The sequence below is a fragment of the Rhinolophus ferrumequinum genome, chromosome 14, assembly GCF_004115265.2.
Source record: "Rhinolophus ferrumequinum isolate MPI-CBG mRhiFer1 chromosome 14, mRhiFer1_v1.p, whole genome shotgun sequence".
NCBI classification, from domain to species: Eukaryota; Metazoa; Chordata; class Mammalia; order Chiroptera; family Rhinolophidae; genus Rhinolophus; species Rhinolophus ferrumequinum.
This window is the reverse complement of record NC_046297.1, coordinates 61180495-61205472: the sequence shown is the minus strand read 5'-3', so window position 1 is coordinate 61205472 and position 24978 is coordinate 61180495. Positions and strand designations below refer to the sequence as shown.

Below are 24978 nucleotides of genomic sequence, written 5' to 3'. Positions count from 1 at the left end.
ACCTTCTAAAGTTTTCTGACAGTCAAGTGTCACTATTGTTGTTTTGCAGATGAAGAAAACTAGGATCAGAGAGGTTAGGCCACCGCATAAAGTTACACAGCCTGTATGTGACAGAATGAAAACCCATGTCTGCTTGACTCCAAAGTTAACAGCTGTCAGGTGTACAAACTCGAGCGGGGAACACAAATGTGTGGCACACTCAGAAGACAAGTGGGGGTGGTAGGGTTGTGAACTGGAGAATGGTTCACCTGAACATACACAAACGCAATGTGTTTTAAAACACTTTGCAGCAAAGCAAAGCACAAGTGGGGGATGCAGTTCAACTTTTTGATGGCACCCAGAATGAGCTGCAAAATGATATGATGGAAAAAAGTCCCTGTGGTAGGAGACAAGAACAAAAGTTCGGTCCCTTCTCCTCCGCTCATGAGCTGTGTGAACCTGAAAAAGTTTCTAAACCTCTCCGGGCCTCCAGTGGTTCTCTGGGCCTTGGTTGCTTTGTTTGTAAACCGGAAACCTCTCTGACTACATGCAGGAGGCTGAATGTAGAAAAGATCAAGATTGAAGAAATTTTGGAAAACCCTGGGCATGAAGCTCACCATGTACCACCTAATTCCTGAAGGGACCACATGAAGAATTTGGCCTTTCTCCATGAAGGTTAGGTTTGGTTGGCGATGATCAAGCAGAAGTCAGCATTTAACGTCCTGCCACCATTTACTCAGACACGCACATGTACACACAGCAGTCCCCGACAGACATGCAGCAGGAGCAAATGCACAGGACAACGCAACATGAGTCCAGCAGCCACTAACCTTCCAAACACTGGGTTCAGCTGCTTGGGAATGTATTTGTCCCGGTCTTTGATTTCTGTTTTGCCAAGCTTGACCACAATGTAGGGATCTGATTTGCCATCTGGATCAGCTGGGCTAAGATTAAATGCCTGGGGAAGAGAAAGGAAATCCCTTTGGCCCGATGGTTCTCAACACTGGCTGCACACTCTGCAATCACTCGGGAGGTTTTAAAAAAAATTGACTGAGTTCCATCCCCAGATATTCTGATTTAACTGGCCTTGGGCTTTGGGATTTTTAGACGCTTCCTAATGAGTGTGCAGCCAAGGCTAAAAACCACTTCTTTAGGCTCTTTGCTTTGCTGTTAATAGAAAAGTTACCAGCTTTGCCCAAGTTCAACTTTCTCTGGAGTCATCTCCCCAGTGGAAAGCAGCACTTAGTGCAAAGAAATGAGGAATATACTGGACCAGGAGGCCAAAGGCATGAATTGGAGCTCTACTTCTATTTCTAACTACTCGTGGGATCTTGGGCAGGTCACGTCATCTCTCTGAGAGCTATCTGTGAAATCATGGGGTGGACCCCTGAAGGCTCCTCCCAGAAGTTACGGGCTCTGAATTCATGACCCTGTCACTCTTGCACTTAGCACTGACTGGGTGAGTAATGATCTGTTTCTCAGAGTGAAGTCTGACTCCAGACAAGCTGGGCATTAAACCATCACAAGCAAACACTTTGTAAAAGAAGGCCGTGGCAGGGACTACTGAGGAATGATACTGAAAAGATGGCGCAACTCTGCAGAGGTGAGGACTGAGTGAGAAACAATCCCATTTTCAGAACTCTGTCCCACAGATAGAATGGCAGAAGCACATAGAGCTATATTTTCAAGGATATTCATTAGAACATTGTTTAATAGCCACATTTGTAAGCAACCTATATGTCAATTACTTAGGGAGAAACTCAATCCCAAATAGTCCCTTCTGTCGTCACAACCCCTCAATTTTAACTCTCTCCATAGCAGTTATCTCTGACATTCATTTTATTTATCCATTTCTTTGTTTATTTTTATACCTTCTTAACCCCCAGCCTTCCCCGACTAGTATGTAATCTCCACGCAAGCAAGGGTACTGTCAGTCTTCTTCATTATATTGTCTCCAGGACCTCGAACAAGGTCTTCTTAATATTTGATGAATGAACGAATAAACGGGCACTAACACTAACACAGGAAAATACTAGGTGGCCACCAGGAAGAATGAGGAAGACCGATATGTACTGATCTGGGAAAACACCCAAGTTACATTACAAGGTAAGAAAAGAGAACGGAAGATGAATATGTAATGCATGAAGCAGGGCTCTGTTTAGTTTTGCCAAGCTTGACCACAATGTAGGGATCCTATTTGCCATCTCAACCTGGATGGAGATGTAGACAAGTGGAAATAGAGATAGATGTATTTGCATATACATAAAATAGTAAGTTATTTCTGGGGGGGAGGGGTAGAATTGCAGAAGTGGGGAAATTTTTATTTCTTTATGCAACTTTTAAGTAGGATTATTTTTCACTTGGTGTTTTATTAAATTAAAAGATTTTTAAATTAACATTACATAGTTAATTGATTAAATCTTAGTGTGAGAGAGCAAACCAAACAATCACTGATCACTAGAATGTCCGTGAAAAGCATGGACGGCCCATAATCGCAGTGAATTTATCCTATTTCCTACAACCCAGGGCCACCACCCTCTGACTCTTCATTTGTTCAATCCTGCTTGTCCTCACGTTCCAGCCCAAGCCCCCCTTCCCTCACGCTGCTTCCTGAGCAGGAACCTGGTCTGCATTCCTGGCCTTTGTCTACAGGGTACCAGACACATAGAACATGTGCTGTGGACATTTGCTGAATCAATCAATCAATCAATCAATCATCTGTCCCCAATCTTTGTAGTCCGAAAAACTTTTCCCTCTTCTTCTACTGTTCATAACTTCTCTTTCTGGATTCCCCAAACTGTGTCCCATAGAACCACAGTTCTGCAGGATTTTCTGTGGGGCGGGGTGGGCGGAAGGTGTGGGGCAATAAATTTAAAAAATTCGGTTAAAGTTTCAACCATTAAATAGGTTTCTTTGCTTCTGGAATTCTCAGAGCTTGAATGTGCTAATGAACTTTGTGAATCTCAGGGGTTGGTGAAAGGAAGAAATATTATATGCACCATTTCTCAAATGTATTTGTACACATGGTCCATTTCCAAGAAACACATATTAATTCTCTCTCCAAGGACAACTCCCAAGATGCAAGTGACCTCCTGAACAAAATTTAGAAAAGGTTAGTTTAAAGTATCCTGTGGGTGGGTGTTTAATATAGACTACTCAGCATTGCCAGTGATTCTTTACAAGTACTTCTAATCTCAACCTCCCTGACCGTGGTCATGGAGATGATGGTGAAGGAAACATGAGAACTGCATGATGGAAAGGGAACATTTAGTTCTCCCTTAGCATTAAAGAATAATTTGTCTTTGTTTTATGCTTCATTTCTATTTTTTTAAAAAAGGATGCAGGCAATTTAGGCAAAGAGTTAATATAAAATAAGACTACCGCAATCAAATGAGATTATGAAAATCAACTCCAAGGTCAGAAGATAAAAACAAATGCATAAACCATAAAGGTTCAGCAGATAATTGTTTTGATTGAGCCTCAAATTTGGTCCTGAGCTTCCTGGCTGGCAATCAGTTCAAAAAGTTTCACAATTAAAGTTTAGTGTTCTCATGTTCAGACAGAAGGGCAGATAATATTTTTTCTCAGAAATTCATCAAAATGAAATTTTTTGACTGCCACAGAGCCATAGTTGGGGTGGGGGGCGGGGTGGGGCGAAGATTTCACAGTAACAGCTGCCCTGTTCTAACAGTTTTGCCTGTGAGCTGCCAATTTCCAGCCTATTTGGTTTCCTTCCCAGTTAGCAGCAAAGCCAGGAAGGAACTAAAACTACACAGAGAAGTCCTATATGCCTGGGAAGTATTTTCTCTGAGTGAAAGGCCAGCCAGGAAATGGCCATGTTACCACCCAACCTTCATACCTCCTGTTACGGACTGAATGTGTCCTCTCAAAATTTATATGTTGAAGCCCTGATTCCCCATGTGACTGGATTTGGAGATAGGGCATTTAGGGAGGTAATTAAGATTAAGAAAGTCATACGGGTGGTGTCCTAATCTGGTAAGATTAGTGGCCTCATAAGATAAGGAAGTGACACAAGATCTCTCTCTCTCTCTCTCTCTCTCTCTCTCTCTCTCTCTCTCTCTCTCTCTCTCTCTCCCTCCCCCCGTCTCTCTCCCTCTCTCTCTGGATGCACACACGGAGGAAAAGCCATGTGAGGACACAGCAAGAAAGTGGGCATCTCCAAGCCAGGTAGAGAAGCTTCCCCAGAAACCAGCCCTGCTGGTACTTTGACCATGGACTCCCAGCCTCCGACCTGTGAGACAATAAACGTCTATTGTTTAAGGTACCCAGGCTGTGGCATTTTGTTATGGCAGCCCGAGCAGATTACAACAGCCCCTCAGCATAAACAAGAGAGCTCACCGCCACAATGTACACCCTGATCAGGACTTTGACAGGGTGGTTGGGTGGAATCCCGTGCAGGATTCTCAGCTGCCCGCCGTCCTCAGTGCTGGAATCCTCAGGGATTTTGTAAATGCAGAAGGAGCCCTGGAACCACAAAATGCAAGCCATTGAAATGGCATGGTCATATGCTCACCAAAAAACTTAAGAGGGCATAGCCCTGGGAAAACGGGCACAGCCTGAGATCCAACAGGACCGGGGTTGGCACTCCCCTTGCCCTCTGCGTATCCTTCGGAAATTCACATAACCTCCTTTATCTGAGCTTCTTCATGTTCCATCAGTGAATCCGTGTTGGCACAGTAACACCTTCCCGCCACGGCTGTTATGTGAGGAACATGAAGAGTCAGATGGGATACTGAGTGCCTTTCCCATGAGCTTGTCCTTTTTCCGCTATCTCATTCAATCCTGAATACAGTATTCCCATTTTCAGGTGCTGCGACCAAGGCTTAAAGAGGTCAAGTACTGCTCAAGATCATGACGCTGGTTAGTATGATAGCTAGGATCTAACTGCGTGTGGGCAAACTGCAGCCCCCACACTGCATATGAAGGGCCCAGCATAGTACGTGTTGATTGCTACTTTGTGATGCTGACACCATACGTCTGCCAGAGGAAGGCGTTTGTTGTTTGATTAGTTTAATCATCCAACTGGTACGTTTGCGTAACTCATACATTTGGTAGGTCAAGAGTGGGAAGAGCAAAGTAAAATTCCCTGATCTTTTTACAACTCTGTCTCCTTATAGTCCACGGGACTGAATTCCAACCACTGGCCGTGAACCAAATATCTCAAAAGACTTGGGCTAGGTCTTGTGGGCTTCTAGGGAGGGTCTTGTGTCAAGATGAAGGATTTTCCTTACATACGTCCCACACCACCTCATTAACATAATGGGGTCATATTGGACATTTATGGACAGGAGAGCCAAATAAAAGAGTTAACTTCGGAACCTGCCTTAAACTTTCCTATGACTCGGTCTCCATCAAGACCTTGGTCGTCTTCCATAGCTTTGCCTCTGAAGAGCTCAAAGGTTTTCACCCAGTCTTCAAAATTGTTGAATTCACTCTCGAGGTCGCCATCGTATATCTTGAGGGAGAAGGGAAAAGAGAGTGCTCAGAGAAAGGAAGGCCCAGGGCTTATTTAAGGGGAAATGTCAAGGTTCTCCAAAGCCAGCCTTGACATACACCCGTTGGAAAAACCTAAAGTCCGCCATTAATTGATCATTAGCAAAATAAGGAATATGATTGACTCAGCATTCCTGGAAGTAACTACCCTGCTGAAATTTATAAAAACCTTTTTTGATAAACTTTGAAATTCCAAGAAGTATAGCTAAACCCAAAATGTTTTTAAATACAAGTATACATATGACAAACTCTTTTTACAGTTAAGTGCTGACATTGGTTGTTAGATTATAGACTACTACAGATATTTTGAGGACATTCAAATCAATCCATGTTCATTAAGTATCTAATTCTTAACACATATAAAGTGTTAAGTGTTCTTTTTATTATAATGCATATAAACATGAATTTTCCAAGCAGGAAATTATATACATACTTTAGAAATGAAAAATTGAATTGAGTTTTAGGTTTGGTAATATAATTAAATCATTTATTCAAATTTCCTATCAAAATGATTTATCTAAATTTGTTATCTAGATACATAATTTTCGCTCTCCCAATTTTCATATCCATAAATATGTCTCTAGCTAATAGCCTCTGGCTAATGTTAAAATTGGTCTGATAGAACTGACTTGAGTTAGAGGTAAAACTCCTGCTATTCTGACTGTGTACACATCTGCATGATGACATCAAGCTCCAAGAGGGGAGCCCAGGAGAACTCATATACTCTAAATCACCTTCCTGGATTCAGGCTAATCAACGGAAGTCATGCCCCGTCTCAATATGAGGATGTAGGAAATGGAAAATTAGCAAGCTCCGTTGTCGTGGCTTGCATGCTTGTTCAAGTTTATCTCTCTGCCTCAATGATTATCATGCAGACAAAGTTAGTGCAGACAAAGGTATTATCATGCAGACAAAGTTAGTGCAGACAAATTTAGTAGGATTGACTGAAGTACCAACAGAATTCCCCTTCTGAGCTTCCCACCCCATCCATGGCTGCCATGGTTGTGTCCACACACCTTCAAGACTGCCAGGTTGGGGATTTCATCTTCTTTGAGTTTCTTCTTGAGTATTTTGTCTTTCTTCTTCTTCGGGCCATCTATATTCACCACGACCTCGTCTGATTTTGCCTCTGTAGATATTTAGTGGAAATTGTTAGACTTCTCATGGCTGTTGAGATGAGAAGAAACTAAGTCAAGCTCCCTCTTCCCCTTTGCTCTGGTATGGGTCATGACCCTTGTTTGCAAAAAGAAATAGTACTATTTTGCTGTGGGATTGATACATACAGCCATGCAGCCTGTGTACTGCAGGACAGGCAGAACTGTCACTCACACAGCAATGCAATGTCAACAGATTGCCTGGGGCCACACAATGTGCTGGCCTGTCCTGGTATACGTAAGAATTCTCTAAACTACGCAAAGAGGGGTAAGTACTTTGCCCAGTCATCCAACTAGCAAAGAACAGACCCAGAATGGACTCACTCCAAAGCTTTTACATCCCCTCTCAGATCTGTTTAGAAACGAAAGTCATTTAGTTCAACAAACTGAGGCTCAAATATGCTAAGGGTCTTGCACAAAGTGACAAATGTAGTTAGAGAGATTACTCATTAATTTTTTAGGAGCAGCCTCTAGAAATAAACTGCCTGAGACAGACTTCTAGTTCTGCTATTTTCTGGCTGTGGAAACTTGAGCTACTCAACCTCTTCGTACCTCGGTTTCATCATTTGCAAAATGAAGATAGTATTGCTTATGTCTTGAGATTGGCCTTAGAATGAAATATGCTAACTAGGAGTGGTCTGAGGCACTGAGCCTGTCTCTGGTTTTCCTACTTCCATCAGTGTCACCTGAAACAGTACTGGCCAGTGCGTGTTCCTGTTGATTTTTAGGTCAAGACCTACCATTGGCTTGAATCCAGTTTGCGGTCATTTCTAATCCCAGAGGCTTCTTTTCATTTAATTTCTGCCAAACCAGATCCATTCAACCCTTGTAAACTGAGTTTGGGGACCTAAATCCAGGTCACCTCTATCAAAGTTTTTCATGTTGGTTTTGGCCTGTTAGCTCAGCTCAGTTCTATTTTCACTCTGCTGTTTCTATATTAAGACTGTCAATGTAGGGACGTGAGCCAAAGGGTGGATTTCAGCACTGAACTGGATTCAGGAGCCTGGGATCTGGTCCTAGTCCAGCTCAAATCAGCTACACGACTTTTTAAAGAGTTGTCATCTTCCTGAGATGGTTTCCTCACTTGGGAAATAAGGGAGTAGTGCTCTAGTATACCTCCCATGGATTCCATTTTATAATTTTTCTCACCCAAATGGCTTTATTCTCTGATCAGCTGTCTCCAGAACAGCTACTTATACTTACCTGTATTGTCTTTTTTCTCTTTGAGTTCTTTCTCTTTTTCCTTTGAGAAAAGAGGGAAACAAGATTACGGACACTGCATTCCTCCTTCATTAATCCTGACCGCTAAGAGTTCCGATTATCTTAGCCTTCTCCACGCTCAGGGACGCCATTATTAAAGCGTATTCGAACAGTGTCTAATAAGCCCCAGATGAAGTCTCACTGCTAAGACCTAGAACTTATGTGCAGTGAGATGCGTGCCCTAGAGAAGAGGGACCCACGCATCCAAGAAAAGAGCTTTGGGCTGTAGACGCCCTTGGCCTCCGTGGACAACCTCCTCTCAGCCTGTGGGAAAGCAAACTCTCTCCCAGTATTTTTTCATCTCCCGGCAGCATCACCTGAGTCTGCAGCTATGAGTTTTACCTACTGGCATGTTGGGTCGTTGGGTTGATCCTACAGACTGGGGAGGTTAGCAGAGAAAGGGGGAAGAGCTTAAAAAAAGGAAGGAGGTTGGAGGCAGGGACTAACATTTGGTTTATTTATTTAACTATATATTGATCTTCATGGATGATCCTAGATGAAGAAACTATGGTCTTTCCAAACTAAAGAATCAGAAAACTTTCTATTCAATTCATAGGTACAATGACAATACCTGACTAATATTCCTTTCTTTTCTTACTCGGGGAAGTGACATCTTACCAAATTCAGCCACTGAGCTTTGGCCTGAATCCCCAGACCCACTCCCCACTGGTTCTCCAGCTTTATAACTCGATCCCTTTCTTGTTCCATGTGCATGAGGCCCTGCTCTGGCAAGCTGCTGATTGTTCCCACTTGCTAAAGCCAAGATCTCTGCCTTTACCTTGATAGTTCCCCATATGAATTTAGAGTCCTGCCAGAGACCTAGGGCCCTGTCACCTGGGTATGTCCAGGTGCACTTGAAGCCCCCATCGCTGATGCCCACCTGTCCAGAGACCCCATTCCTCCTGGCTGGACCTCTCCGGGTCTGACTGCTGGGCAGATTCTCCAGGTGTCAGGCTGGACTGCACATCCTTCCAGCATTTACAACAGAACCTGTGGTCCTAGGACCAGCTCTAACCAGAGGCTGGGGATATAGTAAATTCTGAATCCCCGTCCTCTCAGGCTTTGAACCTTCTACAGTTAACAGACTCACACCTGAGTCAGGCTTACCAATAGTGGAACTTAAAAGAGGGGATAATGTGGGATTTGGGGGGAGGGTAGAGGGTGCTGTGCTTTCCTATTGAGTCCTGTCACTGTCACAGCCAGGGGAGACTCTACCGTCTGTGCTTTCTTCAGGGAAGCATAGTATTTGGACCACCAGTCAATGACGTTCTCAGCAGATTCATCCGCTATGGTTCTCTTTCTCCTTTTGGTGGACCTCTGGGAAGGTTTCCTGGCATCCTGGCAAGATATGAAGATGGATGGTTAGTGAGGCCTCATGGATCTGCATGCTGGTGGCTGACTGGTTTCCTGGTACCCTCTAAAAGGTGGATGCAGGTATTGACAGGTTTTATGGTTGCAGCTCTCTATCCCACTTCAGTAAATGAACGTTTAATAATTTGGTCACCCATTCATTTGTATATTCAGCAAACACTTATTAAGTAGAAGTGAGGTACTGTGCTTGACAGAGGGGATATAAGGACAATTAGACACAACCCCTGCATTGGGAAGCTTAGAGTTCAGGAGAGGAGACAGGCATATGATACAATGTGGTATCGTAGAAAGGACATTAGCTTCAGACAGACCTGGGTTATAAATCATTAAGCAATTAATATGGACTCGGTGAGGCTCAGTTTCCTCAACGAGTGACAATAACACCTGCCCACGTCACTGTTATGAGGATTAAGTGACATAACATAGACAGGTCTCCTTTAGCATTATTTCTGATTCGAAGTGGGGCAAATAAACGACACCTACAACATAAGTGATGGGATGGGAGAGGCAGTGATACGTGTATGGCAGAAAGGAGGCATTTGTGGGGGAAGACAGTTTCCCCATGGAGGAGGCTATATCTATGCAAGACACAGCATGAACCCATCAACCATTCGCTCTCAGACATCTCTTGGGTACGTAGCTATGATGTACCAGGCTGTCTATCAAGTACAGGAAATACAGAGATGTTTTCAAAAAAACGAAACATCTCTAGCCTGGTGGGGCCCACAGTTCTATCGTGGCCACAAACACTTAAACTGGGAAATCTAACATATAGTGGCAGGTGCAACGCTGGTGGGATAAAGAGGACCCCTTGGGTGTCATAGGGGGTCACTCTGAACCTGGGTGAGATGGGAACAGCCTGAGCAAACACCCATTCATCTCTCCTGCTCTGCTTCCTATTTCAGCCTTTACCATTTGCTGGGCAGGCAATTTCTCAGGACTTTCTAAAAACTGCTTTCTTCTTTAAGTCAATTGATACTTAATTGACTTAATTGTCAGGATTTTTGCACACAAATTTATGACTTAGATGAATGAATCACATCCTTGTGTTATGGTTCTTTGTGGACTTGTCCATCTCCCATGCCAGACTGTCAGCTGGATGGGGATGAGAAGTCTCACGTCTCTTTAGAATCCTGAAGATACATCTTTTCGTCCCTTATGACCCTGTACAAAGTAGGTTCTAAAGATCTGTGGATTTGGCCTAGATAAAGAAACCATTGTCACTTCAAGCTAATGAATTCAGAAGAGTTTCCGTTCAAATAAATATTACTGTCCCATTTGACTAGCACTTTCATTTCATCTACATTGACTTATGTAATTCTATAACAGTGCTGTGAAGTGCGTGTCGATACCCCCATTTTACAGATGAGGAAACTGATGCTCAGAAAGGTGAAGTCACTTGCCCATGGTCCCATAGCTAGAAGGTGGGAGGATTAGTAGGTAGAGCCTCTAATACAAACTCTAACGAGCCTGTTAATGGGAAGAGGGATCATATTCTGACCTTAGCTTTTCCCCCTGTGGGTGGCTCCTGGGCTGCTGGTTTGTGCTCAGGCTCCAGCATAGGGGATGAATCTGGGATGTCCGTCAGACCAGCCTGTGGAACCTGTGCAGAGTCAGGCACCACTGTGGTAGGCGGTTCAATATCCACATAGACGTGATCTGCTGGGGGTTCCTGGGAGGACCTGAGGATCCCAGAGGGCTCAGTGACTATTAGCGAGTCTGAAATAGATGAAATGAAAGCACATCGTGTCAGGCAACTGGGCTACAATCCAGGGTGGTCATTTCAGGGACCCAATACTGGGAATCAGACAGATCTGCATGCAAATATGGCAAGTTCCTAACATCTCTGAACCTCATTTTCCTTATTTATAAAATGCCAGTGAAAAGGCTCATCTCATGGGCGTGGGGGAGAGATCAACGAGATCAGAACGTAAGGCATCTGGTGCATAATGGTAATCAACAAATGGTCCGTGCTTATTATTGCTCCCTCACGGTAATGTTACTGAGCTGTGGTCATTTATCACAGCATTGTTTGTGGAAGTGGGGAGTTGGGGGCAGCCTAGGGGCCCAATACAAAGGAAAAGGAAAAGCAAACTGGGGTAGATGCAGCAGGCAGTGGTGACAAGCTAACACAGTCGTATGCGTAGATCTTCAAATACAGCTTGGAGTGAAAAGAGGAGGAAACCAGAGAAAGGTTATAGCACTGCATCAGAAATGTAAATGAAACGGATTTGTATTTTGTAAGGATTGGCCGTGTGGGGCCCACAGTGGGGCGAGGCCCTGGAGGCGGTGGATATAGGAGAAGCTTTGACCAGACCAGTGATAATCATTCAGCACGAACCCGAGAAGCACAAGGAACTCAACTCTGTGCACCTGAGATCCCAAGCAGAACAAACTAAAGTCCCATCAAGCAAAGACCAATGTCAGGGAGTGGAGGCAGGAGGGAACATGCATAATAGTCAAGGAAGCCTTCTTGGAGCGGTTGCCCCTGGTGTCAGTCTTAAAGCCAGAATCTGGCTACTGCAGAAGGAGAGGGGACATAAGGAGCAAATTCTTCAGAAAGATCCACTTGACCGCGGGGCATTTTCGTGCGGGGCCACCTGCAGGCCCCACGGCCAGCCTTGCAGTCTGCGGCTCCAGCATCTAGGAGGCGCTTCCTACCTTGCTCAGCGTGGGTTCCATCCACCTGGGAGGTGAGGGCCACGGGCTCCCTGGATTTACACAAAAACTGCTTCAAACAGTTGATGGTGTAGGTGCCCACCAGCGTGCTCCTCCCGAAAGCTCTCCAGTCCACCACGCAAATGCTCAGGGGTGGGTGCAGTAGCTCATTCTCAGGCAGCTCCTGGGAGGAGAGGCCGCGATGATGTGGGGGGAGGGCACCTGGGCTCAGCCTGGCTGCTGGCGCCCTGCTGACCTCCGTAGGGGCAGGACCAAAGCAAGCTGGGCACCCATCCTCCCTCTGTCCCCGCCTTGTCATTCTGTCCTCCCAGGCCACCCCTGCAGTTTCCCAGAAATCTGGAGTATTGCCCTCCCCAGCCAGGGACTAATCACCCAAAACACGAGGAGTGGCACTAACAGTTCATCCCAGGTTTAAATTGCAAAAAATCACAAACTTCCAAATGGCGGTAGTTGTCAAACTTCTTATTTTGTCCTTATTTACCAGGAGAGCTCTTATGTCCAATGAATGTTTGAGCACAGGCCCAAGATATCAATCAGTTGAATGGTGAGCCATTTAAAATGGAGCTGAGGGTGAGGGGCCAGTGCCCTGCCCACTTGTTTCCCTGAAGCCCCTGAAGCTCAACAAAGCTTGGTGTGAAAGGTTTGCAAACGCCGTGCACATTCTTTAATTCCACTCTTTGCAGATTTAGCAAATGTGTCCATTGGCACTGACTGACTGGGTTGGACAAAGCAAACACTTTCTTCACGGTTAGTTCCAAATCAGAGCACATAAAAAAGTATGTTGAAATATTGAAATAAACAAAAGCACAGACGCCAAAAAAAAAAAAAAAACCCAAAAAACCCACATCACTTTAGAAGCATAAGTTCACATATAAATAAACTACTGCCATGCTACCGTGTTTCCCCGAAAACAAGACCTAGCCGGACCATCAGCTCCAATGTGTCTTTTGGAGCAAAAATTAGTATAAGACCTGGTGTTATTTTACTATAATATAAGACCAGGTCTTGTAATGTAATGTAATATAATATAATATACTATCGGGTCTTATATTAATTTTTGCTCCAAAAGACGCATTAGAGCTGATTGTCCAACTAGGTCTTATTTTTGGGGAAACACGGTATATACAAATCATTTTTTAAAAAACATTTAACCATTAAAATATGTTTTGTGAGGGTATCTTCTAGGCCAGGGGTTCTCGAACTTCAGCCTGCATGGGGTAGTGTGGGGGGCTTGTTAAACCAGAGATGCCTGGGCCCCAGCGTCCTACACTTTCTGATTCAGTAGGTCTGTGGAAGGGCCTGAGGATTTGCATGTCTGACAAATGCCCAGGTAACACTGGTGCTGATGAATTGGAGGCTATACTTGGGGAACCACAGTCAACACGATTGGACTTAACTGTGTGATCTAAGCTGGAACCTTTCAAAACAAAACAACAAACATCTATTTTATCCCATTCTGCAATTTGGGTTTTTCACTAAATTAGACTGTTCTTCCTTGCAGGTAGTGGGCTCTCCGAACTCGAAAACATCTCCCGAAGCCAGTTAATGAAGGAGCGGGTCCCATGTGTGAGAATGAAGGGGTGAGCACGTGGGAGGATGAGGGGCTCGCACCACTTCAAAAGCGTCTGCCTGGACGTTGAAGTTTGGGTTGTTCTTGTAGCTCTGGATCACACAGGACCTGACGCCTCGTCCCCCACACTCGATGACAACCTGAGGACGATCCACCGACAGCAGTTGTACCTTCTTCATCTCTCGGACTCCCCAGAAGAGAACCTGTGGAGAGGACCAGCCGAGCTGCCACTCAAAGACCCAGGGAGGAGCCAGTAGGAAAGCCAGACATGCTGCCCCAGAACCACCGTCTGTCCTTCCAGGAAAGGACTGGGCAGTAACGTAAGGGCCCCGTCTGATCACCTATATCTCCTTTCCACCCCCCAATTCCCCTCATACAATGCACCACAGTATGGCAACACCCCACTGCCCTTTAGTCCCAAAGATGAACTCAATCCTTTCGGGCACCATACCTCCACTCGGTATTTACTCAGCACTGGCCGAATGCTGGCAGGAACCGAGTAGATCTGGGTGACATCTGGCGGGTCAAGGGGAGGGAGCCCTTGCAGCCCAGATGCAGGGACCTACCACACACAGAACAAGTGCTGGTTAGAAGGAGGAGGAGAGATAAGGAAGACTGACAATGCCACAGGATTACCTCATCTGTAAGACAGTCATTATTCACCCCTCCCTCCAACCCCTCCTGTCTGGCAGCCATCTTCAATTTGTTCTCTGTATCTGACTTTGTTTCTGGGTTTTTTTGGTGTGTTTTTTTTTCATTAAAAAAAAAAAATTTTTTATTGGGGAATATTGGGAGACAGTGTGTTTCTCCAGGGCCCATCAGCTCCAAGTCGTTGTCCTTCAGTCTAGTTGTGGAGGGCGCAGCCCAGCTCCAAGTCCAGTCACCGCTCTCAATCTTAGCTGCAGGGGGCGCAGCCCACCGTCCCATGCAGGAATCGAACCTGCCATCTTGTTGCCAAGAGCCTGTGCTCCAACCAACTGAGCCATCCGGCCACCCCCCCCACCCCGTTTGTTTCTGTTTTGTTCATTGATTTTGTTTTTTAGATTCCACATATAATGAAATCATATGGTGTTTGTCTTTCTCTGAAGGGATTAAGAAGTACAAATTGGCAGTTATAAATATAGTCACAGGGATGTGAAGTACAGCATAGGGAATATAGTCACTACTATTGTAATAACAAGACATGATGTCAGGGGGTACTAGACTTATCGGGGGAATCACTTCATAAATTATATAAATGTCTAACCACGACGCTGTACAACTGAAACTAATATAATATTATATGTCAGCTGCAATTGAAAAATGAAAAAAAAATGACCCACGAATAGAAGGTAAGTATAGGCAGACAGATTTCATTTCAGCAGAAAGACATTCTCATAATTAAACTACCTTAATTCCTTGGAGCGGGTGGAATACAGACAGACTAGATAACAGTCTAGGCAGGAGATGGCGAATGCTTGATCCAGGATGTGAGAGTGGGAAAGCAAAGGGAGGGGGTGCGTGTTTCCTGTATAGCTGGACGTGGTAGTTGATGGAAAGTGGGGAATGAGAGTGAAAGAGAGGAGATGCCTGGGATTCCACCACCCCAGTGAGATATATGCGGCTCAGCGATGAATCTGAGTTGCTTTTTTAAAAGAATGTTTTCCTTCATTCAACCTATTATCACCATCAGCCAAATTATGTAACTGATTAAAACGCTTTTCTCCATAAAAAAAGTCGTTATTGTAACAAAAGCAACATTTCTGGCTTAAAATGCAACCAAGATGATGCATTTTACCACACTTCATTATTTAGTAATTGACACATGCATCCGTTCACAAGGATAACGCATATTTAGTGAGCGCGTACGATGTGCCACAAAGTGAACAGGTTAATAAGATTTCCGTAAGCTCACAATATAGAGGGGAGGATGAAGAAAGACAGGTAGATAGATCCTCACAGCCTGATAAAAGGACACCAGGAATACAGCAGTGGAATAGAGGAGAGGCTCTGATCAGATGCTGGCCCTCTGCGGTGTAATTATCCCCCATGTTGCATGACTACAATGACAGATTCCTATTTAATCAAATGGAGACCACGTCTTCATCAGTGAACAGAAAATGAAGTCTTTTGAAGGCAGACGTCCAAGACGAAAAGGTGTCAGTCCTTTCCTGTGCATGTGGAATTAACAAAACTGCAGGAGAACAATTGTGCTTTATTGAAATCTCACACAAAGGGCTTAGAAAGTCAACTAAGGTAAGGGTCTTTCTCACTGTGTAGCCCACCCTGCACTGCCTTCACGACCTGGCTCAACACATACGTCTTTCAAGAAGCTGTCCCTGATATGATCCCGGCTGCTGTGGCCATTCTCCTACCCTTCAGTCCTTGGAAAAAGGCTTGTCCTCTGTGGAAGCTTAGTGCAGAAATGCATGGACTGAGCCCGAAACCAGGCTCTGCTGTGTGACCCTGCATGAGTCTCTTTCCCTCTCTGGGCCTCAAAGATTGGACCAGATGACCCTTCAAGCCCCTTGGGAGTCAGATGTGCTATTAAACATTGCTTTGGAACAGAAGGTTCTCCTCACTGGGGGTGTGTGTCTGAGTTGGCCGAAAGGAAGTGTTTGTTTACTTCATTCCATTCTCCAAGCCCCTCAAGCAGTGTGCCATATACAGTGGGTTCTTGATAAATGTTTATTGGCTGACTGACACATCAGCTCCATATGCTCGGAAAAAGCCTAATTGCTCATCAAAACCTGCAAAGCACAAACATATCACCATTTCCTTTTCACAGACATATTCTAATTGGCAGTGGCAAATGTGGTTCATCTAATTATAGGAAAGCTCAGAAGAAAGAGCAGACAGCGGAAACTGCAAATGCCAAACAGGCTTGAGACAATGAAGATGCAAAATGAACCAGACCAGATAGAGGAGCTGGGAAATGATGAGGACGCGTGTCCCATACTGCCTGGCGGTGAAGAGGTGAGCAATTTAGCCTGCAAAGCATCACCTCACTGAGAAAGCTAAATGCTCCTCTAGCTCCAAAAGTAAAGCTGCAGAATAACTTGGATAGTGGCATAAGATGAGCATAGATGCCTCTGGATGTGATTTTTGAAAAGTACCCATGTTTGCTCATCCTGGGGCTGCTAAAATGTCGGCCTGGAAAATACCTCTACGAAGATTGTTCCACAAGTACCTGAAAGATGCCCTTAAGAGTTCAACACAAATAGGGCTGGAAGATTTCACTACATGGTGGAGATTGAATGACTTTGCTCCCAGCTAAGAATAAATGTTTTCACAGTGAAATGGGTCAGCCACTGGCTGATAAAACTACCTGGTGTATAGTTACTTGGCGGGGCCAGGGGAAGATGAAGAATTGTTAGTTATGAAGGCAACATGGTAAGGATCAGGGGTGGGCAGGATTAGCTGGGTCAAAAGCCACATTGCTCTAATGTCCTAGTGGAGACCTAATATCAGGACCTCAAAGGACATCCAATTTCAGGGTCAGGACAGGGTGCAAAATTTAAGGAGATGCCACTCTCAGGGTCATGCGTAACAAGCTGTAAACAACTGACCTTACCATAGCCTGAATTAAATAGAAAAGGAGGCGACTTGCTGTAGGATGGCAGAAGAGAGAATATTTAATTTGACTGAGGTGGGGGTGGACAAAGCTTCCTGGAGGAGGCATCTCCTGTTCTGAACTTTGATGATGATCTTTTTCCTAAATGGGTAAATGGAGCTCAGAGGTTGGGGTGGGCAGAGTAAGGAGACACTTCCGGATGGGATAACAGCGTGACTAAAAGCAGAGGAGTACATTTGTGTGGTGAGGGCAGGGAACTCAGAGTAGCCTGATTTAAAGAGGCCACCGTGTGTGGGAAGTAATATGATGAAATATGAGGATGAAAAAGAAGTTTAAAGACAAATTTTGGGAGAGTTTAAATGTCAACCTATGGAGATTTGACATTCTCTTATGGGCCAGATTTTCTTTTTATGAGCTATAAAGAGTTATTATGCAAAGAAAAAAGTTTCATAGTCAAAAACTTTGGGGAAATATTAAATCTTCTCAGAGTCTTCACCCCGTGGTAATGGGCATTTCAAATCCCCGAGAGGGATATAATATGAATCCGTTCTCAAACTTCCTTTTCACTTATTTGGCGTTCCAAAACAACAGACTTTGGGAAACATTTCTGGAGGTAAGAAGCAGGAGCCGTTGATGGTTTCTGAAGAGGAGAGTGGCGTGGTCCAACTTGTGTTGTGGAAAGAACATGGAAGATAAAGTGAACAGGAAAAGGGTAGGAAGCTAAAATACCAGGAAAGAGGCCAATGCAACAATCCTGATAAGAAATAGAGTCTATGGAAACAGGGAAGATGGAAACTGGTTAAGGAAGAGCCCTGGCCTGGCTATGGCTCTAGGTACAGAGTGAAGAATTCAAGCTGTCTGACTTTTCAAGGCAAAGAGTCTGGGAAAATAGAGGGGCTATATAGGCAGGATTGGGAAGACTGGGAGGGGGTGTGTGTAACTAACTTGGGGAGGGGAAGGAACTGCAGATAATAATTCAGTCTGGGGCCTGATGAACCAAATCCTTCTTCTGAGACAGGGAAGTTTCAGTAAAGGAGATGGAGAGGCTGAATAAACCATCTGCAGAGGAAAGGGAAGAGCAGCTGGGGACAAACGCAGGCATTTTCCAGCCTCTGTCTCTCAGCATGTACAAGACCCACATGCTAAGACAGCTGCACTGACGATCAAATTACTTTTTGAACAAGTAATCAAATGAGAGGTCCTAATGGAACCCTAATGAATTCTATCTCTTAGGCTGCTTGCCTCTGACAGTGCTTCGTCTATTAACTTAGCTGTCGGGAAGCAGCAGGATCTCCCCTCGTATGCTCAGCGTGGAGTGAGTGAGGAAGGATGAAAGGTGGAACCCTGGAACGGAGAGCTGAGCCCTGAGGGCCTGCAGGGGTCAGTCGGTCCAGGCCCACAAATAATTGGATTAGAGGAGTCAGGCTCGGAGCACTTCAGGAAGCCTTGTGTAGCGAAAAGAGCAGTGGAACGAATCCAATTCGGTTAACCTTGAGCCTCAGCTTTATTTTTCTTTTTAATTACATGTATTGGGGTAATATTGGTTAATAACATTATATAATTTTCAGGTGTACAAGATTATAATTTGACATCTGTGTACTCTACGGAGCGCTCCCCACCTGAGGTCTAGTTTCTTTCTGTTACCACACATTTTATAGAACTACCATATAATCCAGCAATTCCTCTCCCGGGTATTTACTCAAAAAATATGAAAACACCATAAAGATATATGTACCCCTATGTTCACTGCAGCATTATTTTCTATTAATTTCAGGTGTATAAAACAACGTAATAGACATTTACACCCCTCACAAAGTGATAACCCTCCTCCCCCAATCTCCTACCCCTCTGACATCATATACAGTGGTTACAATTCCATTGGCTCTATTCCCTATGCTGTACTGCACATCCTGTGACTATATATATTAAATTATAGTTGACATTCAGTATTATTTGCTTCAGCTTCACTGCAGCATTATTTACAGTAGCTAAGAGATGGAAACAACCTGAGTGTCCTTCAATGGATAAAGATGTGGTGTATATCATACACACACACACACACACACACACACACACACACACACACACACACACAATGGAATACATACAATGGAATACTACTCGGTCGTAAAAACAACGAACTGTTGCCATTTGCGACAACATGGATAGATCTTAAGAGCATTATGCTAAATGATATAAGTCAGATGGAAAAGGACAAAAAAACCATATGATTTCACTCATATGCAGAATATAAAATAAAAGGTAACAAACTAACAAAAGGAGACTGCTTTCTGATGTGTAAAATGGGAGCCTTGCACTAGATCTAGTTTCCCCGAGTCAGCCATTCCTCTACTACCTTTACCACCTGTAAACATTGTCATTAGATATAGTTTTGTGTTTAAGAAGGAAACTTCATGTTGCCAAATAAAACAAGTACCAGTTGCTATAAATGGAACGTAACTTATAAAATGAAAACAAAACATGCTATTGGAATATGTGATAAGAAGCGTTTCTTAGACTTCCGTTTCACTATATTTTGCTTTGATGTTCCATCTCCTTATAATATTACTAATAATAAGACAAGTAATACTTGTTGAGTGCTTATTCCATACCAGGCTCTTTAGGTAGACGACCACCCTTACTTTGCAGGTGAAATACAGAGATTAAGCAGCTTACCCGACATCTCACTTTAATAAGTGATGGAAATGAGATCTACACCCATCGAATCCACTCTAACACCTTCGATCTTACTTATTCTCTGTCTGTCAGGAATGTTTATCTGTCAGTTTCTCTACCAAGTGAGTATTTTGCTGTTATTGTTGTTGTTGGGTTTTTTGTTTGTTTGTTCTTTTGTTTTAGAAATTGGGATTTCTGAAAAACAAGGTTTTCTATAAAGGGAGTGGTCCGACCCACAGGTAAAGTGCCACCTATCCTTGGTGAATGGAATGGTCAGGGAGAGAAATATCTCTCAGAGAGCCACACCCGGTCAATTCCCTTTCAGGTCCTCTCCAGGTCCCATGTGGTTCTCTACTGGACAGCCAGACTCAAGAGTCTCAGCTTTCCTCGCCACGTTTCCTGCCTTTGCTGTCTGAAAAAGTCTTCCACGAGTGGACAGCAGGGAGGGACCAGACACCGCTTCCCTGAAGCACACGTCAAGTCAGGCCGATCTCTGGCCAGGAACTAGAGAGACGATGACGAGTGCAGATGACATTTCTAGTTCATTTACCTGCAGCAGCTCAAATACCGCGAGGAGGTCCCCTCCAGAGAGGTTCCCACAAAAGATGGGGTGATAGCACAACCTGGGGGCCTCATAGTCCTCCTCAGCCAGCTTCACAACAGGACCAGCCACGGTGGCACCCAAATATTCTGGTTTCCCCTAAAGCAGAAAAGAAATGAATTTTTGTCATTGGTGGTCACTCACCGGGCTCCGACTTGCATCGATACAATTTTGTAATTAATCGTCACAAAACTGTCAGCCTCAGGGTCTCCCTCTTGCTACTGTCCTCTTATCCCTTTCCAAGGCTTGGGGAGTAGTGGAATCCATTCAGGCTCCTGAGATAAACTCTCAGAGGTCCATCTTAGGAGCTTCCTGGCCCCAGGTTCGCTTAGGGGTTATCTCTGTCCTCAGCACATCAAGTTCAGTCAAGTTACAGTAATTGTCTGGGGTAGACGTGAAGGGGAAAAGGAGAAATAAGGTGACACCGAACATTCCGAAAGCTCCCCAGGGTCACTGTGGTCATGAACACGAGCTCTGGTGTCCAGGCAACCTCGTTTGGGTTCCCAAATCTGCTACTTTCCAGATCTATGGCCTTGGGCCCTTTACGCAATCTTTTTCGAACTTCATGCCTAAAAAGGGGTTAACAATAATGCCTGTTAACGGGGGCGTGAGGATTGACATAATGATGTGTAGGCTTTGCACCGTGCCCGGTATACAGTGAGGACTCAGTACCTGGTAACACGATGATGGTAGTGATGATGATGGAGATCAGTAGGTGGGAGTGAGAGAGCAGCCGGCACTATTTTTCTCGGTAGTAAAAGTGGGTATTAAAATATGTGTGTGTGTATGAATGGATCTGGGCCATAAGCTTAAGAACTCTTTGATGGCACTATCTCCTGCCTCTTCCCCACACCTGCTCCCAGGAGCACGGGTCCAGGTTCCTCCAGGGGCAGCGTGGGGCTGCTGCATGGGGCTGCCTTGCTATTTTATCTCAAAAACTGCTGGAACGTAAGCTCCTTGTGGGCAGGGTTGCCTGTTTTATCCACAGCTGTGTCCCCTGGCATAGGGCAAGCACTCGTTACATATTTATTGAGTGAAAGCTGTTAGCGTAATGACTCTAGAAGTCCAACAACAGTGCCCAGATTCTCTTCTGGCTGAGGCTGCGTTTTAGCAGCTGCACTGTTTCGTTGCCTTTGGACTCATGAACCAGCATGTGCAGAAGAAGGAAGCTCGGTTGAGGTGGAAATGGGGTTTAGTTCAGTCACACTTGGAAACAAACAAAGCTGCCTGCTGGTGGGGTCAGACCTGTTCCTTATATGGGTGCACTTAGGGCCGCTGAGTAACCTGCCGTGTAATTATTTTGTCCATGATCTAGCCAGGAATAGTTAAAATCAGCCCTGGAAACAAAAGAGTCAACATAAACCCAAGCAACAAATTGGCCAAATAGAAATTTGTTTCTTAGAAAGCCTGCTGAGGGCACAAGCCCCTGGGTAAGGAGAGAAAGCTCTGGAGTGGAATCACACATCTGGCAGTCAGAATCTCATAATCACCGTGGATTTGGGGGCCTGATATAGCTGTAGCCTGAAGGTGGGTATAAACAGAATCTTTTCCTTGTCTACCTGTATCTCTCCAGAAGAAAGGGGCAAAACTTTCATATGTTTTTTCTCTCCTACATTTCCTTTTCCTTTACATGTGAGAATGTAAGCTTGCTCTTTTGTAAAGGGTTTGGCTTGGGGTGGGGCCCGCAATCATGGAATGGAGACTTGGAAAGGGTCAGAAAAGCAAAGGAAAATCCATGTAGTGGGCTGGCTTTTAGAAGGAGCTTTCAAAAATGCTTGAGTGTTGTTACTGGTTTTCAAATAAAAAGAACTTAGCATTGGAACCATGTTATCAAGAACAAAATTGAAAAGATATTTTGTGTCTGTCTCTACTGAAAATCTATACTAAATGTCCAATAGTAAAGCTCATATCCCATAAATATATACATCTAGCTCCAACTTACAGCTGGGGGAATTGGGAAGAGAGAAAGAGGGTGGGGTGGGGCATGGAGAAGTAGAATGTGTGTTTCTAAAGGGATACAGACACACCAGACACTCCCACATGTGCAGGAAAGAGTGAACACAGGAGGCTAGGTTCAAGTTCTAGCTCTTCCGCCAACTAGCTGTGAGCTTGAACAAGTCATTTGACCTTTCTGGGTCTCTGATCCCTTCTCTAGGAAGCAAAATTCATGCTATCCAAGGTCCCTGCTCACCTTCTACAATTCTCCTATTCTAATTTCTTCCTGACCTTGCATCAAGGTCAGAGCTTCCAGAATGCTCTGAGGTAAGGAGGTGAGGAGGCTTTAGGAAGGCTTCCGGGAACAACAGTTGTTCTCAATGCATTTGTGCTTCTGCAACTGCCCGAGGAGGTAGAGACAGCAAAGAAAATAAATAAACCTTTGCCTTTTATTTTAGACTTAATTTAAAAAATAAGATTTGATTTGTAATTTTTTGAAAAACAAAAACAAAAAAAACCCTCCAGTAAGCTTTTGAATCTACCCAATGTTTTAGAATGCACACATCTTTGGAGAGGAAGAGGTTTGGTTAACATCCTAACAGAAATGGGATAGAGATGAACATGCGGTCGCAGGATTTGGAAGTAACAACCATGAAAAACAAAAGAAAGACCCAACTACACAAAGGCTGAATTAGTGACAATATCCATCCATTGCCTTCTAGCCGGGCAAGATCAATAACCATCTCCTGGTTCCAAAAGGCCTGGACATTGTATTAGGCAACAATAGGATATGAAACCCTACAAGTGAGGGTTTCTTTATACAAGTATCCTATTCCTGAAGAAGTGTGTGTCTACTGAAGTTCTGTGAACCCGATGCTATTTTAATTGCAATCTAAAGGGAACTCGAAGTGAAAAACCCTTTAATAAAGCAAATGACCATCATCAATTTTCCTGGTTCTGTAATTCATTGTTTTCCCGGGTCAGGAAAACACATCTGGAGTCCTGTGCAATCAAAGGCTGGTTAAATAAAGTCAATCAGTGGAACACAGCCTTTTCAGCAAGGCACAGCATGCACCTCCCTGGGACACTCACCACTGCGTCGCTGTCATACAGCTCCACCACCACCAACGGCGGGGACTCCGCCAGCTCCTTGTGGTCTCCGTGCAACACCAAGTCATTGAATAGCAGCATCTGGTTCCATGTGGGGGAGAGGGTCTGGGAGATGACCTGGAAGGTGGGGCCGAAAGAAAAGCAAAAGGTCTTTCAAGTGTGGGGGGGTAGTAGGGGTTCTGAGGTGCATTCGACAGACACGTACGGATGGCAAAGAGAACACGTCCTCATCATAGCTCCCTCATGCAACAGTCAAGTGACAAAGTAAATGGATGTACAGCTAAGTACTAGATTCTTGGGGATAAAAAGATTCCCTGCCCTGGAGGAGCTGACATAAGTTTCATGAAGCCCCTACAAGAACACCCTCTGGGCACACATCATTTCAACTCAGTCCTCTCGGTAGTGCTGGGAGAAGACTGCCTTTTATTGAGCACTTACTATCTGCCGGCTGCTGTACTGTATGTGCACCGTCTCATTCAAACTTCACAACAGTTCTGGGAAGTCGATACAGTTATCTACTCACATTTTATGGGCCAGAAAACTGAAGCGCACTTGTTCAGAGCCAGCAAGTGGCAGAACTGGGATTCAACCTGGAACTTTGGCACCAAAGACCAGGCTGCTAACCTCATTCACCCTCACCAAGTAGATGCTAATATTATCCCCATTCTATGGAAGGGCAAACTGAGGATGGGGGAGATCTGGTGAGTCTTCACTTGGGAGCAAATAAAATTTTGTCATCAAATACGCTAAAGTGGGGTTTCAATCTTACATTCCTTCTATGGAGTTCTACCATTTTGTGGATATTTCTTTGACTACATTGAACTGACCAGGGTCTTCAAAATAACCCTCACCATGTTGTATGACATTGCTCTTTCTACCACAACAAACTGATCTTGGGAGTTGGCTACACCCATTATACAGATGGAGAAACCAAAGGACAGAGAAGGACCACAACCTGCATAATTGGTCCAGAACCATGAGTGTCTCACCTAGAAATGGCTCCCAGCTCCCCTGCCAGGCCACTCAAGTGGTACATTCAGAACGGAGGGTGAGGTTGGGCCTGTATCCTCTACTCTGATTAACTGGATGTTTGGAAACAGGTCAGTTTCCCAGAACTAAGGCCTGATATTGTTTGCAGGGTAGACTCTGCACCTGGGCAGAAACTGCCCCATTAATATGTGAGGCCGGTCCTGGAAAGAGGCCATAGTCACATTTCCCTCTATTTCAGGCTATGCAGGCAAATGGGTGATTTCACTGCATTCGATTTCACTGCAGATGGACACTGCACAGCAGCTGCTGGGTCCTGGGGAAATGTCCCTACCACCTCTGAACGGCACCCTTACTTGTTCACTCTAGGAAGATCAGAGAGTGATCTGGCCCGGACTCACTGGCCAGGCTCCAAAGCCCAGATAAAACTGTCATCTTAGAGTTTCACACTAAGAGTCATCTCTAGTCACAGCATTAAATCATTGGCACTGTGGTCACGAAAGAATTTTTTATTGCTCTTCTTTGAGTCATAAAAATAGCAAGCATTCCACAATTTTCTTCCTTTCTTGCTGCTATACTTTTAGAGTAT

General features: G+C 44.5%; 1 protein-coding gene across 1 annotated transcript in view; it reads right to left on the bottom strand.

Annotated features, from left to right (window-relative positions):
* FER1L6 (fer-1 like family member 6) overlaps positions 1–24978 on the bottom strand; it is a 138208-nt gene that overhangs the window by 23179 nt on the left and 90051 nt on the right. Inside the window, exons 21-32 of the mRNA XM_033126834.1 lie at positions 23385–23519; positions 20307–20456; positions 13979–14089; positions 13569–13730; positions 11940–12120; positions 10780–10997; positions 9123–9245; positions 7851–7890; positions 6510–6622; positions 5324–5455; positions 4339–4464; positions 810–937 (exon numbers count right to left, since the gene is read on the bottom strand). Coding sequence (XP_032982725.1) covers positions 810–937; positions 4339–4464; positions 5324–5455; positions 6510–6622; positions 7851–7890; positions 9123–9245; positions 10780–10997; positions 11940–12120; positions 13569–13730; positions 13979–14089; positions 20307–20456; positions 23385–23519 — 1619 coding nt within the window. The remainder of the gene's footprint in view (positions 1–809; positions 938–4338; positions 4465–5323; positions 5456–6509; positions 6623–7850; positions 7891–9122; positions 9246–10779; positions 10998–11939; positions 12121–13568; positions 13731–13978; positions 14090–20306; positions 20457–23384; positions 23520–24978) is intronic.